This window comes from Equus przewalskii, chromosome 4 (genome assembly GCF_037783145.1).
Source record: "Equus przewalskii isolate Varuska chromosome 4, EquPr2, whole genome shotgun sequence".
NCBI classification, from domain to species: domain Eukaryota; kingdom Metazoa; phylum Chordata; class Mammalia; order Perissodactyla; family Equidae; genus Equus; species Equus przewalskii.
The window spans coordinates 88,911,164-88,930,118 of NC_091834.1; the positions used below are offsets into that span (position 1 = coordinate 88,911,164).

Genomic DNA, 18,955 nt, shown 5'->3' on the forward strand with positions numbered 1-18,955 from the left:
ATAAAAAGTTAAAATCTGTATCAGGGGAAAGAAAGAAGCATTATATAAATATATTGTTATATTATTCTCACATATACTATTTGTTTACTTTGTTCTATTAATTGCTACTAATTGCCACTGTTAATTATTCCTATTGTTTCCTTGAATAATGGGTTTATGTAACAGAAAAGCAAATAATACAAAAAAATATAAAATTTTAAATAAACACCCATTATATTAAAATCATAATACTTGAGTGTATAAAATTATTTATAATATATTATACTATTTTTTGGTCTGGTATGACCGTGTCCTGCATTGGCTCTCTAAAAATTAGTCACCCTACTATACATGTAGCTGTCCTTCACAGATCCTAACGTACATATTTTCAGTTCTGAACTGTTGACAGTTAGTGGATAGGTATTTCTACTGTTTGCTGTTCTCTTGAAACAGTTTAATTAAAACAAGGGAAATATATACTAACGTATTTCATACGTCTGAATGAAACAATGACAGATTAACTGAAGATAAGATCAATTAAGCCAGCCATTAAATATATGAATGAAGTTATTATTGAGAAAGTAAAAAATTAAGTTTTGTTAATCTTAAAAGTCTAAGTTCAGTAACTTTATAGTATATTCTCTTTTTTAAATGAAAATACCTAGACAAGCCCCTTCTTGTCCTCTACAAAGATATTTGAGGTAGGAGAACTACATTTGATTTCTCCTACCTGACTACCTCACTCTTTTTCCTCTGTTTTCTAAGATTCTGATTTTGAATTAAAACAACAGGTAAAAGCGACATTTTGATAACAATTGCTAATTGGATGTCTCCTTATATTCTATACAGTATCTGTGACTAGGGCAGATTTATACATAGGAGTGCCCATATGATGCGTTTTGAAGGGTTCTGAGATTTCAGTATCCTCAAACTATCCCAGTGGATGCCTTAAAAATCTACAGTTAGACATTTATTTCTACTCATTTATCATTGCATTATCTGAGTTTCTCTTCTTTTTTTTTTTTTTTTTATTTTTTCTGCTTTATTTCCCAACCCGTCCCGGTACATAGTTGTATATCTTAGTTGCAGGTCCTTCTAGTTGTGGGATGTGGGATGCCCTCTCAACGTGGCCTGACGAGCTGTGCCATGTCTGCGCCCAGGATCTGAACCCTGGGCCGCCTCAGCGGAGCGCACGAACTTAACCACTCCGCCACGGAGCTGGCCCCTGAGTTTCTCTTCTTAAGAAGAAATTTCTAGCATCAGATAATTATTCAGCAGTTTAGAATGAATGACTATCAAATTACTATCTGTAATAGCAATTGGAGCATCGGTCACTTAGTGATAATACCAGTACCTAAAAACTGAAATAGGAATAGAAAGGGAAGTCAGGGAGAATATAGATAACATAGCCTTTTAGTTTTGTCTACACTAGTAATTATTCTATCGCTAGCTCCCTTGGCAAGTTTCCCTGTCCTTAGGAATAATATGAACGACCATCTAAACAGTGGACTGGGTAAATATTTGAGAATAGACTGAATTTGCACAACAGAGGACACATGGTATGCCCTTTCTTCCTTCCTTGACCTCGTCTGAGAACTTGGTTTCCACTCAATAAAATGGGTTCTGTTGAAATATGTAGACTCTCCTGACCCCAAAACCCAGAAAATTAGGTAAGAAACCATCTTGAGCATAACCTGTACTCAGATCTAGAATTGATCAATTTAAACCAAGGCTTAATTTTAAAAAATATATTATTTGGCCTATCTATGGAAAGAAATCAAATGATATATCAAGATAAGAGAAAGTGATAGAAAAAGTACTGGATTTAGAAGATGCGAATTCTATACCTGCCCCTCCCTCTCATTAGCTATGTGATCTTGAGCAAAGAGCTTAACTTGTCTGATTCTGTAACATTCCCTTACATTCCCTCTCTGATGTAAGATGGGGATATCATTGGCCATCCTGCCTATATCACAGGCCTGGTGAGAGCCCCAAGTAAGATAATATCTGTAAGAATACTTTGCCTATGTGAGGTGTAATATACAAATGTAACAAGGCATTATATTACACTTGATGAGACAGTTCACTGTTGACATTGAAATCAGAATACCCAATTTCTTTCAGCTCCCAAAATATGATTCAGAGGCTTAGCAAGGTCCAAAAAGACCATTTCTTAGAAACCAGTGAGAGGCCAATCCAGAAAATAATTCATACCAAGAGCACTGACTTGTATGGAAACTGTTTCAGTGACATCTTTAAAGTGTCCTATGAGCAAACAAACTCCCAGTTGGACTGAGAAGACAAGGATACCAACAGAAGGGTTTTTGTTGGTCTTTTTTTTAAAGATTGGCACCTGAGCTAACATCTGTTGCCAATCTTTTTTTTTTTTTATTGTTCTCCCCCAACTCCCCCAGTACATAGTTGTATATTCTAGTTGTGGGTTCTTCTAGTTGTGTATGTGGAGTGCCACCTCACATGGCTTAATGAGCGGTGCTAGGTCTGCGCCCAGGATCCAAACCAGCAAAACCCTGGGCCTCCAAAGTGGAGCACGCAAACTTAACCACTCGGCCACAGGACCAGCCCCAGAAGGGTTTTTTTGATTGTTTAGGATTTAAATAAATAAAAATATAGCTATCATTAATAAAAATCTATGAAATCTGGATATGGGAAGTCCTTTTATAAACAGAGAAGGTTAATAGCTATTTTATTTCTGCCTCTGAAAAATACTTGCCTTATTTAATCTCTTTATGAGTTGAATAAGAAAAAAAATTATTTTTGTTTAACATAGCCTTGAAAAAAATCTATTTAATTGCCTGACTCCCGATACCTCCTTTTTATTGATGCTGTTTCTATACCATAGAATAAAAAGGTAATGGACTGCTGATACACACAACATGAATGAATCTCAAAATCATTGTGCTAAGTAAAAGAAACCAGATACAGAAAAGTAGATACTCTATGAAATCTCATATATATGAAATGCAAGTTAATCTATAGAGCCAAAAAACAGATAAAGGTTTCCTGGAGTAGGAGGGGATAGCATAGGGGATGAAGGGAAGACTGCACAAGGAATGTGTTAGAGATTATCTTTTCTAGATCTTAATTGTGGTGATGTTTTCACAGGTGTTTACAACTGTTGAAACTCCAAGGTTTGGGGCCAGAGCAACTAGCTAGATTGACTTATCATCTGCTGAGATGGCAAAGACTGAGGGTGGAGCAGCAATTAAGTTTAGATATGCTGCTTTTAAAATGCCTTTTAGAGGGGCTGGCCCCGTGGCCGAGTGGTTAAGTTCGCCCGCTCCACTGCAGGCAGCCCAGTGTTTCGTTGGTTCGAATCCTGGGCGCGGACATGGCACTGCTCATCAGACCACGCTGAGGCAGCGTCCCACATGCCACAACTAGAAGGACTCACAACGAAGAGTATGCAACTATGTACCGGGGGGCTTTGGGGGGAAAAAGTAAAATCTTAAAAAAAAAAAAATGCCTTTTAGACATTAAAGTGAAGGTATTGACTAGGCAGTTGTATAGGTGAGGCTGGAGTTCAGGAAAGAGATCTGGGCTGGAGATACACTTGGGAATTTTCAGTATAAAGATAGTATTTTAAGGCGTGAATGTATTTCAAGGCTGGATGAGTTTCCTCCGTGAGTGTAAATATAGAAGACGGTTAAGGAGCAAGTCCTTGGGAACTCTGCTGATGGATCAGGAAAAGAGTAAGAACCAATGAACGAAGACTGAGGCGCGCCCTGTAGGGTAGGAGGAAAACCAAAAGAACGCGTTGTCCTGGAAGCTAAGTGAAAAAGTGTATCAAAGAGGAGGAAATAATCAACTAAGTCTAATGCTTCTGAGAAGTCAAGTGAGATGGATTTACTATTGGATTTTACAACATAGAGGTTTTATTGAGGATCTTGATCAGAGAAATTTCAGTAGAATGACAGAGGTACAAATCTAGTTAAAGTGTATTTTTAAATAGAAGGAGAGAAATTGGAGACAGGTATTATTCATGGAATTTTGCCATAAAAGGGAGGGTTTTTTTCAGTGTTCCCCACTGCTTCCACCACATGCTTAATTTAAAAATTAATTATGTTTCTCAACTTTATCCAGTCTTTCCTGAGCTGTGATTCTCATCACTTCTTGATTACATTATGTCATAGATATATGTCCTATTGAGTCTTGATGACATGCTAATAAAAATTCTACATTTTTCTTTTTTACTGAAGCAAATCATTTCAGAAAGAGCTATCTTTTCTTCTTCTTTGATGTTGCCCCCTATCTTTATAATATATGCATTTAGGGGTATACATTTTCCTCTAAAATGTTATATCTCCATTAACACTCAGTTTATTACAGAAGGAAGTCCGCTCTATTCCATTATTGAATTTATCAAATAGGAAATCATATGGATTCTGCCAGAGACTGAGAGGTCCACTTATATATCTTCAGTTCTGGAAGAGTTTATATTTATTGATTAGATATAGTACAAATACAGAGATTCAGTTGACTGAAGAGAGTGAATTCATAATAAATCCTGACAGTTTTATGTCTAAGTCATTCCTTCTTTGAATTTGGTAAACACAAACGCAGTACTCTTGCAGTACCCAGTCTTCGTTTGGCCAGATCACCAGCACCCAGAGCTAAGTCATGGCACTCCAGGCATCATTTCTCTTTCTTTGGAGCATACTTCACCTGCACAGGTTGTTTACATTAGCTATCTATAACCATTTCTTTCAGTGCCTTTGATGGATTCTAATTATTGAGCAACCATAGCAGCAAAAATAAATCAAATTATTGAAGCTGAGTGATGAGTTTAAGAAGTTCCTTATACTATTCTCTCTCTTTTGGGGGATATTGTAATTTTAAAAAATGAAGTCCAAGAGTATACTCTCTCAACTATCACTGGTCCTCTAGATCCCATGCCCATAGATTTCCTTAGTGACATAATTCTAATTACTACCCTCTTTCTAACCTTCATCAAAATATAGTCACTATTCATTACTTTTACTTCCTCTCCTGTATACTTCTTGAACTACTAAAATCTGGCTTCTACTCTCACCATACCAATGAAATTGTTATTTCCAAAGCCATCAGTCCTTATTGTACTTGACTTCTTTCCTATTGATTATTCCCAGAGCCGTTAAACCCTCTCTCCATTGATTCATTGAGCAATTCAACACATGTTATCTGTGGCACTACTCTCTCCCTGTTTTATTCCTGATTTTCTGGCCATTCATGTTTGGTGTCCTACATGGGCTCCTCTTCCTCTGCCTAAATTTAAGTGGGCTCTTAAAGTATGCCATCCTTTGGTCTCTCCTCTTCTTACCACATACTTTATTTCTGAGCACTCTCATCTATAACTGTAGCTTCAACAAACAACTGATGATCGTCCTACTTTTAAATCTTCAGTGTAGGTATCTATTCTGAATTCCATGCTCTTCTGCCCACTGGATATCCCCATTTGTTTTCCTCACAGATACTTCTAACTCAACTTGCCCACTGCAGAGCCCATTCTCCTCCTGTGTTCCATGTTTTGGTCAGTAGTACTGCCATCATCCACTTACCTAAATAATAACCCAAAATATATCCTAATCTTCCACATCTCTGTTTTTGGTATCCAATAGTGAGAAGCTCTATCCATTCTACTCCCGAAGATTCTCTTGAATCTGCATGTTCATCGTACTGCTGCTCTTTAGTTCAGACTGTTTTTGCCTACCTCGAATTACTGCATTAGCTTCCTAACTTAGCTCCCTGCCTCAAGTTTCACTTTCCTTCACCCTGTCATCCTCCTGACTGCCTGTGTGATCTTTCAAAAACGCGGATTATGTCAGTTGCTTACATAAAATCTTCAATGGCCCTCTAACAATTCAATTCAAAAAACATTAAGCATCTACCAGTCACAAATCATTCGTGTCTCAGGAAATCTCTCAAAAGTGTTATTATTACAAACAAGGCCTCTAGTTTCGAACCACTTCTTCATACCTACCTGATATTCCAGTCATTCTAAACCATACTTGTGAATATGCCATGTTAGTCCCACAACCTGGATTACTACCCCCTTCTTTTACTTAGCCGATTTGTACTTATTCACCAAGACTCAGATTAATTAAGAATTAGGAGGCTTTCCTTATCTATCCCTAAGTATGGCTAGAAGTCCCTCTTCTGAAATCCTACAGTAAGTGTCCTGCCTCCATAGAAATATATTCTAATTGATGTTTTACTTTTCCTTCTCTAGTCCTAACTGTTAGTATATTAAAGGCAAGGACTATATTTTTCATACCTATTTACCAAACCAAACATAATGCGAGATACATAACAAGCATTCAGTGAATGTTTGTTGAATGGCTAGGAATGGCTTCTCCAGAGGCTGTAGGTAAGTTAATTTCATCTGGCAGCATTGCCAGATATCGTAACCATACTTACTCTCATTCATTATCTTTCAAGTCGAGCTTAATTTAATGAGTCCTTTAGTCATCTGTTTCCTTTTCCTTTCATAATAGACAATTCCTTTTTTAAAAAAGCTTTATTGTGTAAATTTCAAACATAAACAAAAGTAGAGAGAATAGAATAATGAACCCATTGGTGCCCATCACCCACCCTTAATCATTATCAGCATCCTGCTATTCTTGTTTCATATATATTCCCACCACTTCTTTTTTCTTTTGCTAAAGTATTTAAAGCCAATTCAGCAAATCATATCATTCTGCCTATAAATAGTTCAGTGTATATTTCTAACCAGATAAACATTTTTTAACAAAGCAGAGTATATTTCTTGCTTTTATTCTAAGTGTATTCTACTTTTTCTTATGCTGTCTACCTACCAATTTAGGCATTATAATTATAAGTAATCCTTCCACATCGTTTAAAACATCTACCAGTCTTCCTTCAGGCTTTACTCAGGGTTCTTTTTGTCCCCCTTTCTTCCTATGTATATTTAATTTTTTAAAATTGTGTTAAAATATACGTGACATATAATTTACCATCTTAACTATTTTTAAGTGTAAAGTTCAGCAGTGTTAAGTACATTCACATTGTTGTGCACACATCCTCTAGAATCTTTTCATCTTGTAAAACTGAAACTCCATACCCATTAAACAATGACTTCTCATTCCTCCCTCCTCCCCACCCCCTGACTGTTCTAGGTACCTCATATAAGTGGAATCAAATATTTGGAAGACAAATACAGAATTTGTCTTTTTGTAACCAGCTTATTTCACTTAACATAATGTCCACAAGCTTCATCTATATTGTTGCAGGTGTCAGAGTTTCCTTCCTTTTTGAGGCTGAATGATATTCCATTGTATGTATATGCTGCATTTTGTTTATCCATTCATCTATCGATGGGCACTTGGGTTGCTTCCACCTTTTGGAGATAGTGAGTAATCCTGCTGTGAACATGGATGTACAAATAACTCTTCAAGACTCTGCTTTCAATTCCTTTGAGCATATGCCCAGAAGTGGAATTGCTTGATCATATGGTAATTCTATTTTCAATTTTTTGAGGAACCGCTATACTGTTTTCTGTAGCAGCTGCACCATTTTACATTCCACCAACAGTGCACGAGCGTTCCAATTTCTCCACATCCTTCCAACACTTGTTATCTTATTTTTTTGATAGTAGCCATCCTAACATATGTGGAGTGGAATAAACACTTTTTTAATAGACTTTATTTTTCAGAGCAGTTTGATAAATACTTTTTAAAATGTTATTCTACTTTTATTATCAAAATTAACAAAATTAAAATTCTTTCATATTATCTAATAAAGAAGGGATTTCTAACATGCTCTTCCCATGGTTTTCCTCATATCTCCATCCTTCTATTTCTTCATATCAGAAACTTTGGAGCCACCACTGATTCCCCTCTTCTCTCACCCTCCCCTCATCTAATTCATTAGAAAATCCCAAAGTATATCCAGGATCACACCCCCCTCCCCAATTCCCAACTTCTTACCCTTCTGGCCATTGCTACCACTCTGGTCCAACCTACTATCCTCTCTCCTAGATTGTTTCAGTAGCCTTCCAAGAGATCTCCCTACTTGTCTACTCTTGCCCCTATTCAATCTATCCTCAACTCAGCAACCAGCATTATCCTATTAAAAGAAATCTCAGATGTGGCACCCCTCTGCTCAAAGCCTTCCAGTTGCTCCCCATTTCATGCTCAGTAAAAATCAAAGTCCTTAAATGGCCTAGGAGGCCATATGTGAACTGAGTCCAAATTACTGATCTGAGTTCTTATCTTCTTTTTTTCCCCTTAGTTCATTCTGCTTTAGCCCTTGGTGCCATCTTAGTGTTCCTTGAACACACTACCATGCTTCTCACTCAGGGCCTTTGCACTTACTATTCCCCTTGCCTAGAGTGCTCTTTCCTCTGATATCTGCTTGCCTCACTCCCTAACTCCTTTGATATGTCACAGGGAGGCCTTCTCTGAACACCGTTTTAAAAATGGAAATCAATCCCTCTCCCAAGAATTCACTATTCACCTCCTCAGCTCTATTTTAGCCTGTAAACTTTATCATTATCTAACATATCATGTATTTTACTTCTTTATTTGCTTATTTTCTTCCCCTGTAATTAAAGTGTAAGCTTCAGATGGGTAAGAATTTTTAAATAGAATCCTTGGCACATAATACTCAATAGATAATTGTTAAATCAATTCAGTCCGTATATCTATACATATCTTTGTGGTTGCTTCCCAGATATGTGCCACAACTTAAGAAGCAAAATGAAAGAATGTACATCTTTACAAAGAAAAAAGACTGGAGTAAATTGGACAGATGATGAAAAAAGAATCTACAGGGATAAAAGAATAGCTCAAACTCAAGAAATATTGCAGTATTTGCTCCCTATTGTGGAAAGGACTAAACCCGTGCAAACCACTGAGATAAAACAGATATCCAATCCAAGAACCAACTTCCAAATCCAACATAAGTAAGTCAATACAGTTTTGTCATTCTTAGCTATTTAATACATTTTTTTAGAAGGAAGCAAATTTATTAATTAATTATCCTAAGAAACAAAATAGGCTCTTAAAAATGGTAGCAGCTACTCCACATTTGATAAAGGACCAAAGCCATAAGAAAATGTTGGATATGTGAATGAGTATGTTATCAAGTCTTATTTGATTGTTTATTTGCATGCAACCACTCATTAATTTGGATCTATGAATAAAGTATGCATTAATAAAGTATGACCATAGCCTGACTTGAAATTTATCAGGTGTGTTTAAACCTTATAATCCTAGGGGACCACCAAAATTAGACATAATTAACTTGAGTTACTTCAACTTATTGATACTCAAAGGAAAGTAGAAAAGATGAGACCAGATTTCTTTTAAAGATAAATAAATAGAACCATCATTAAAGCCAAAAAGAAACCTACATAAATAAAAGTAAGACAATGGCAAGCAGAAAATGATAAACATAATACTAATATTATCAACAAATGTTGATAAAGTACTTTCTATGTGCTAGACACTGTTCTATGTTTACACACACACACATACACACACACACACATTTTTATATTCTACACATGAGAAATTGAGGTACAAAGAGGTTAAGTAATTTGTCCAAGGTCACACAGCCAATAGGTAGCAGAACTGGATTCAACCCCAACTCAACATTCTGACTCCGGAGTCCTTCATCACTATGCTTTGACATTTCTCTTTATAATATAAATGAAAAATAGAGGGAAAATATACTTAATATTCAAAGATCACATACAAATCAATGACAAAATTATGAATATTTTAACAGGAAAATGGGCAAAGGCTGTGAACCAGAAATTCACAAAAGAAAAGAAACATGGCCAAAGAACATTTAAAAATGTTCAATCTCACTTAAATCCAAAGAGTGAAAATTAAAACAATAATGACATACTGTTCATTTTTGCCTCTCATTGGAAGAATTCATTCACACATTGTTTTAAGATAAACTGGTGCAGAGTTTCTGGAAGGCAATCCAACAATGTGAATGAAAAATCCTTAATATCTACATTCATTTTGACTAAGAAATTCCACTTTTAGAAATTGATCCTAAGGAAAAAAAGCCTAGATAAGGCTAACAGATTTCTGAGTAATGTTCATTTCAGTATTTTTTATAAAAGCCAAAGAAAAAGAAATGAACCTAAACATCCAACAATAGAAAATTGCTTAAATAAATTATGGTAATCCATAAAATGAAATATTAAAAGTTATTAAATATTGTAAGTGTATATTAATTAACATGGAATGATGTTAACAATATATAAGTGAGTAAAAGCCCCAGAACAGTTTGATTTGGTATGGTTGCATTTATAGACTATCTATGTGTATTTAATGTGTGTGTATTATACACACTCAAACACATACATACCTAGAAAAAAATCTGGAAGCACATATTTACAGCAATGATTATCTCTGGATAAAGTATTGGCAGAAGATGATATTCCTCTTTATGCTTTTTTCCTAAATTTTTATTAATACGTATTTGTTTACTGCATAATACCAAAGTCAATAAAATTACAAAAATAGGCAATTGGTGGCAGTTTCTAGTGGAATGGGGTAGCTATCATGCTGGGGAAGGCAGTGCCTAACAGAAATCAAATCTAATATGTCAGCTAATACAAGATAAGCAAATCAATAATATGGGCCCACACAAACAAGGGATCAAGTATGATAATATCAGCAAAATCAAGAAACTCATAACAAAATAGTTGTTCAATAGCATTTTGTTTAATCTCCACATATTTCGGCTTTTCCAGTTTTCTTCTTGTATTTGATTCCTAGTTTCATACCATTGTGGTCAGAAAAGATGCTTGATGTTATTTTAGTCTTCATAAATTTATTGAGACTTGTTTTGTGCCCTAATATATGATCTATCCTGAAGAATGTTCCGTGTGCATTAGAAAAGAATGTGTATTCTACAATTTTTGGATGGAATGGTCTGTATATATCTCCAAAGTCCATCTGGTCTAATGTGTCATTTAAGGCCAATATTCCCTTATTGATCTTCTGTTTGGGTGATCTATCCATTTATGTAAGTGGAGTGTTAAAGTCCCCTACTATTATTGAGTTACTGCCAATTTCTCCTTTTATGTCTGTTAACAGTTGCTTTATGTATTTAGGTGTTCCTATGTTGGGTACATAGATATTTACAAGTGTTATGTCCTCTTGTTCCCTTTATCATTTTGTAATGCTCTTCTTTGTTTCTTGTTACAGTTTCTATTTTAAAGTCTATTTTGTCTGATATAAGTATTGCTACTCCAGCTTTCTTTTCATTTCCATTTGCATGGGGTATCTTTTTCCATCCCTTCACTTTCAGTTTGTGAATGTCTTTAGGTCTGAAATGTGTCTCTTGTACGCAGCATCTATATGGGTCTTGTTTTTTTATCCATTCAGCCACCCTATGCCTTTTGATTGGATTCTATGTCTTTAATCAATTTACATTTAAAGTAGCTATTGATAAGTATGTACTTATTGCCATTTTATTTCTTCTTTTCTGGATGTTTTTGTAGTTCTCTGTTCCTTTCTTCTTCTCTTGCTTTCTTCTCTTGTGATTTGAAGGTTTTCTTTAGTATTATGTTTAAGTTACTTTCTCTTTATTTTTTGTGTATTTACCATAGGTTTCTGGTTTGTGATTCCCATGAGATTCATGTATAATGTCCTATATAAATAACAATCTATATTAAGTTTATGGTTTCTTAAGGTTGACCTCTTGTCAAAGCCCTACACTTTTACTCCCCCACCAACATTTTTTTTGTTTTTGACATCATATTTTACCTCTTTTGTGTGTGTCCCTTAACCTCTTATCATGGAAATAGATATTTTTAGTGCTTTTGTCTTTTGACCTTCATTCTAGCTTTATAGGTGGTTGATCCACTATCTTTACTATATATTTGCCTTTATCAGTGATTTTTTTCTTTGATAATTTTCTTATTCCTATTTGTGTTTTTTTCTTTTCCACTTTATAAGTCCCTTTAACCTTTCTTTTAAGCCTGGTTTAGTGGTGATAAACTCCTTTAGTTTTTGCTTTTCTGGAAAAATCTTTATCTCCCCTTCCATTCTGAATGATAACTTTGCTGGTTTGAATATTCTTGGCTGTAGGTTTTCTCTTTTCAGCACTTTGAATATATCATGCCAATCCCTTCTAGCCTGTAAGGTTTCTACTGAGAAGTCAGCTGACAGCCTTATGTGGTTTCCTTTGTGTGTAACTTGTTGCTTTCCTCTTTCAAGTTTTAGGATTCTCTCTTTATCTTTAACTCTTGACATTTTAATTATAATGTGTTTTGGTGTGAGGCTCTTTGAGTTCATCTTGTTTGGTGCTCTCTGTGCTTCCTGTACCTGGATGTCTGTTTCCTTCCTCAGGTTAGGGAAGTTTTCAGCTATTATTTCTTCAAGTAGGTTCTCTGCCCTTTTGTTTCTCTCTTCTCCTTCTGAGAACCTATAATACAAATGTTAATATGCTTGATGTTGTCCAAGAGGTCCCTTAGATTATCCTTGTTCTTTTTAATTTTTTTTGCTTTTTCTGTTCAGTTCAGGTGATTTCCTCTACTCTTTCATCCAAATCATTGATCCATTCTTCTGTACCATCTACTCTGCTGTTGATTCCCTATAGTGAATTTTTCATTTCCATTATTGCATTCTTCAATTTTGATTGTTTCTTTTTTATATTTTCCAATTCTTTGGTGAAGTTTTCACAGTGTTCATCTATTCTTCTCTCTAGATCAGTAAGCTTCCTTTTGACTATTAGTTTGTACTTTTATCAGGTAGATTGTTTATCTCTGTTTCATTTAGTTCTTTTTCTGAGGATTTGTGCTGTTTCCTTATGTGGAACATATTCCTTTGTCTCTTCATTTTTCCTGCTTCTTTGTGCTTGTATCTATGTATTAGGTAGATCAGCTACATCTCTCAATCTTGGAAATGTGGCCTTCTGTAAGAGATGCCTTATGGGGCCCAGCAGTGTGCTCCCCTCTTGTCACCTATGTCAAGTGTTCCAGGAGTGTCCCCTGTGTGGGCCACATGTGCCCTTGTTTAGTGGCAGGGTTGCTATTGTTGCAGGTGCACAGGTAGGCTGGGTTGTCCCCCAAGCTGGCTGGTTATGAGGCCCAGAGATATTATGCTACACCCATGTTATACTATAGGCATGTTGTGGTGTGGGACAAGTTTATGGCATGTCTGTTTTTGAGGTCTGGTATGACACAACTACTGCAGTTTTATTGGTGAATGGTTCAGGTCCCCAGTGTGGCTCATTGCTAGGCCAGGTGCACACAACTGCTGCAGGCCCCTGGCATGGCTGGCTGCATGGCCATGATGCACTTGGCTGCCTCAGATGCATTGATGGGTGGGGCAGGCTTCCGATGAGGCTAGCTGCACAGCATGTAGCTGTTGCCAGCTTGCTCTTGGGTGAGGCAGGCCTCTGGCACAAACTGGCTACATGACTCTGGTGCATAGCTGCCTCAGGAGCACTGATGGGCAGGGCAGGCACCAGGCATGGCAGCATGCAACCATTAAGGCATTGGTAGGTGAGCCAGATCCCCTCTGTGGCTGTTTTTGCTGCCCAGTGGTGTAAGTCTGCAGCAGGCTCACTGGTGGGTGAGACAGGTCCTGGGGCAGGCTACCTGTGCTGCCTGACTGTGATAGATTGCTTCTAGTGCTCTAGTGGGTGGGGCAGACCCCTGCCCTAACAGGTTAGATGAAGGATTCTAATGGCACCTGCCAGCATCTGTGTCAGCACAGCTGAACTAGATCACAATAATGGCTGCCACCAGTGTCTCAGCCCCTGGGGGATGGACCCAGCTGCCTCTTGTCTTTCTGGGATGCACTACAAGCTTAGTAAGTGAGTCTCTTTTTACCAATGGACTATGTACTTTTCTATTTAGTGTTTTTGTGCTGGTCTCTGTGTGCAGTGAGTCTGTGCACGGGCCCGTTAAGAGTAGGTTTTCCCTTCCCCGAAGTTCTATAGTTTTCCTGGGCATATTCCCCATTGGTTTTAAAAGACAGGTATTTTTGTCTCTCTTGTGCTGGATCTAAGGGCTCAGGTGCCTAATGTGGAGCTTGAATAACCCACTTCTCTGGGAAAACCTCTGTACCTTTGAGATTGCTCCCGACTGTGAAGTGCCATAGCTAAGGTGTGGGCTTTTTTCCTCAACAGGGTTATATCTCTGGCTCTTCCACCCCTCCCTGTATTGTCCCATATTGTGGGGATTCTTTCCATCCAGTTTCCAGATGACTCACAAAGGAAATTGTTTCATAGGTAATTGTTGGGTTTTTGTGTCCATGGGCAGAGGCAAGTTCAGGATCCTCCTACACTGCCATCTTCTAGACTCCCAAGTTTTCTAAATTTTTGATGGTTCTAAATGTATGTAAAGGAAATATTTAAGACAATTATAAATGTGAGAAGGTAAAAGGACATAAAGGGAGGTAAGATTTCTATAGTTCACTCAAACTGTTAAAATAAAAACACCATTAGATATGATATTATGCACATGTAATATAATATCTAGAGTAGCCACTCAAAAAGCTATTCAAAGAGATACTCAAAAACACTATAGATAAATATAAACAGAATTCTTAAAAATATTCACAGGGAGGCAGGAAAAAGAAAACAGAAGAACAAAAACAAAAACCAAAAAAAAAAAAAAAGCAAACTTAAGGTCTAAGATAACAATAATTACACTAAATGTATATGGTCTAAATACAATAATTAAAAGAAAGAGATTGGAAGACTGGATTTAAAAATGTTACTCAATGATATGCAGTCCACAAGAAACTCATTTTAAATATGACAGTGTAGGCAGATTGAAAGTAAAATGATGAAAGAAGATATATTATGCAAACGTTGATAAATGAAAGCAGGAGTGATTATGTTAATATCAGATAAAGTACAGTTTGCAGCAAAGACAATTATCAGAGACAAAAGAGGCATTATATAATGATAAAAAGGTCAGTCCCTTAAGAACACATAGTGATTTTATATGTATATGCACAAATTTACAGAACTGTAAATTATGTGAAGCAAAAACTGAAAGAAGAAATAGACAAATCCACAACTGATCAAACCACTAGGTAGAAAATCAGCAAGGATATAAAAGAATTCAACAACACCATTGACCAACAGGATCTAATTGGTACTTATAGTGTGTGCCACTCAACAATAGCAGGATATACATTCTTTTCAAGTATGCTTGGAGCATATATCAAGATAGACCATATCCTGGCCATAAAACAAATATCAACATATTTAAAAGAATATAAATCATATAAGTATATTCTCTGACCACAATGGAATCAACCTAGAAATCAATATACAAAGATAACAGAAAAATCCCCAAACACTTGAAAACTAAACAACACACTTCTGAACATTCATGAGACAAAGATAAAGCCTCAAGGAAATAAAAACATATATTGAAAGAATGAAAATGAAAACAATACCTCAAAATTTGTTGGATGCAGCTAAAGCAGCGCTGAGAGGGAAATTTATAGAACTAAATACATATATTAACAGGAAAAGTCTCAACTCAATAATCTAAGCCCCCACCTCAAGAACCTATAAAAAGAAGAGCAAAATAAGCCCAAAGCAAGCAAAAGGAAGGGAATAATAAAGAGCAGAAATCAATGAAATTGAAAACAGAAAAATGATATAGAAAGTCAGTGAAACAATTGGTTCTTTCAAAAGATCAATAAAAACTGACAAACTTTTAGCAAGCCTGGGAAAGAAATAAAGAAGACACAGATTGTTAATACTGGGAATCAAGCAGAGGATACCACTAAAGGTCCTGCAGACATCAAAAAGATAATAGGAAACACTACAATCACACAAATTTGACAACTTAAAAAAAGGATCATTTCCTACAAGAAACACAAACTACCACAACTCACACAATATGGAATAGAATATTTGAATTCCCCTACAACTATGAAGGAAATTGAATTCATAATTTTAAAACTCTCCAAAAAGAAATCCCCCAGATGGTTTCACAGGAGAATTTTATCAAACATTTAAAGAAAAGTTAACACCAATTATACACAATTTCTTCCAGAAAATAGAAGAGGAGGGAGCACGTCTCATTTATTTTATGAAGCTTCTACTGGCATGATACCAAAACCAGACAAAGACAGTACAAAAAAAGGAAAACTAAAGCATAATCTCTCTCATAAATATGGATGCAAAATTCTTAACAAAATATTAACAAATAAAATTCAGCACTGTATCGAAAGAATTATATTCCATGACCAAGTGGGGTCCACTTTAGGAATTCAAGCTTTGTTCAATATTCAAAAATCAATGTAATCTCTCATATTAGCAGACTAAAGAAGAAACATCACATGATCATATTAGTTGGCACAGAAAAAGCATTTGACAAAATTCAACACTTATTCATGGTAAAATTCTCAGAAAAAATTAGGGAAATTAGCTCAACTTAATAAAGTCCAATCTCACCACTCTTATTCAGTGTCATGCTGGAAGTTCTAGCCACTGCAATAAGGCAAGAAAAATAAATAAAAGGCATACAGATCAGAAAGAAAGAAAGAAAACTGTCCCTGTTTACAAAGGACATTATTATCTATCTAGAAACTCCAAGGAATTTACAAAAATAAACCTCCTCTAGATAAAAGCAAGTTCAACAAGGCCTCAAAATATAACATAAACATACAAAATTAATTACATTTCTTATATATAAGCAATGAAGATGTGAACACCAAAATTAAAAACACAACATCATTTACAATCTCTCAAAAAAATGATACTTACGTGTAAATTTAACAAAATATGTACAGGGCTTGTATGCTGAAAACTATACAACATGAAAAAAAAAAGGAAATCGAAGATCTAAATGAATGCAGAGACATAGAATGTTTACAATTGGAAGATTCAACTCAGTAAAAATGTTAATTCTTCCTAAATTGATAATGTAATCCCTATTGAAATCCCAGCAAGATTTTTTTTGTCAATATAGACAAGATTATCCTAAAATGTATATGCAAAGGCACTAAAATAGCAAAAACAGTTGTGACAAAGAAGGATAAAATGGAATCAGTCTATATGATTTCAAGACCTTTTATATAACTACAGTAATCAAGAGAGTATAGTATTGCAGGAGGAACAGACATATATATCAACAGAACCAAAGGTAGAACACCAAAATACATCCATACAAATATGCTTTACTAATTTTGACAAAACTACAAATTCAATGGAGGAGAGAGAGCCTTTTCAAGCAATGTTGCTGGAGAAATTAGACATCTATCGATAGGCCAAAAAAATGAACCTTGACCTAAACTCATATCTTATACAAAAAATAACTCAAAATGGATCATGGACTTAACTGCACAACATAAATCTATGAAAATTTTAGAAAAACAAATTTAAAATCTTCAGGATCTAGAGTTGGGCAAAAGTCATACTTTATACCAAAAGCATGATCAATAAATGAAAAATTGATAAATTGAACTTCATCAAAATAACAGTGCTTGCCCTTCAAAAGACCCTTTTGGAGGGATAAAAAGACAAGCTATAAAATAGTAGAAAATATTTGTGAACCACATAAACAAGAGACTAGTATCTAGATTAAAGTAGTCTCAAAATTAAACAGTAAGAAAACAAATATTTCACTTAAAAAATGGGCAAAAGAGAGGGCAACGGCACCCACTGATGTCTCGGTCTCTGGAGAGGATCCTCCTCTCACCGAGATGCCCCCAGAGCCCACTAGGCAGCTGCACTATTTAATTCAGCCTTTGGAAGTTTTTGGGCATCGTTATAACACCCTTACTATTGCTGCTTTTTCTTGGCTCATCCTCTTCTGTGCCTTTTACATCTATTTTTTCTCAGCTTTTTATAACTGTTGTGGTTCCTCTCATTATTGGACAGATTGTCCGAAGATACATCAAGGATTGGCTTGAAAGAAAGAAACTGCCTTTTGGTGCTATCAGCAGCAGTGTGCTCCTCATGATCATCTACACGACATTCTGTGACACGTTCTCTAACCCAAATATTGACCTGGATAAATTCAGCCTTATTCTCATACTGTTCATAATATTTTCTATTCAGCTGAGTTTTATGCTTTTAACCTTCATCTTTTCAACAAGGAATAATTCGGGTTTCACACCAGCAGACACCGTGGCTATCATTTTCTGTTCTACACACAAATCCCTCACGTTAGGGATTCCAATGCTGAAGATAGTGTTTGCAGGCCAAGAGCACCTCCCGTTGATATCTGTCCCCCTGCTCATCTACCATCCGGTTCAGATCCTGCTGGGCAGTGTGCTGGTGCCAACAATAAAGTCTTGGATGGTGTCAAGGCAGAAGAAACTGCTCCAAACCAGGGGACCACTGGCTAACTTAGAATAATCCAGAAGACTTGGAATATTTATCTATCCCACTTGACCACAAAAATAAAGAGAAAATGTCAATCTTAAAAAAAAAAAATGGGCAAAAGACATGAATAGACATTTCACCAAACAGAATATGCAGATGGCACATAGCCACATGAAAAGATGTTCCCATCATTAGAGAAATGCATATTAAAACCACAATGAGATATCACTATACACCTATCAGAATTGCTAACATAAAAAATAGTGATAACATGAAATGCTAATGAGGATGCAGAGAAATTAGAGCACTCATGTATTGCTGGTGGGAATGTAAAATTGTACACTCTGGAAAACAGTTTGGCAGTTTTGTAAAAAAAAAAACCAGCCAAGTATATAACTACTGTATGACCCAGCACTTGCTCTCTCGGGGATTAATCACAGAGAAATGAAGAATTAAATTCATGCAAAAACCTGTACATAAGTGTTTTTAGAAGCTTTATTTGTAATGGCCATAAACTGGAAACAATCCACATATCCTTCAATGGATGAATCATTAAGAAAAGTATGGTACATCCATGCCATGGACTACGACTCAGCAGTAATAAGGACTGAACTACTGATACACAAAACAACCTAGATGGATCTCCAGACAGTTATGCTAGGTGAAAAAAGTCAATCCCAAATGGTTA

General features: G+C 35.9%; 1 protein-coding gene and 1 pseudogene across 10 annotated transcripts in view; both read left to right on the forward strand.

Annotated features, from left to right (window-relative positions):
- Positions 1-18,955, forward strand: part of AGBL3 (AGBL carboxypeptidase 3) — a 96,339-nt gene that overhangs the window by 66,774 nt on the left and 10,610 nt on the right. For all 10 annotated transcript variants that reach the window (XR_011539591.1, XR_011539594.1, XR_011539592.1 and 7 more), the window contains one exon: positions 8,668-8,899. Coding sequence is in view for 5 of the 10 variants with exons in the window: in XM_070617751.1 (XP_070473852.1) it covers positions 8,668-8,899 (232 nt within the window). In the remaining 5 variants the exon portion in view is untranslated. The remainder of the gene's footprint in view (positions 1-8,667; positions 8,900-18,955) is intronic.
- On the forward strand, positions 13,384-18,394 carry LOC103563104 (sodium/bile acid cotransporter 7-like; annotated as a pseudogene).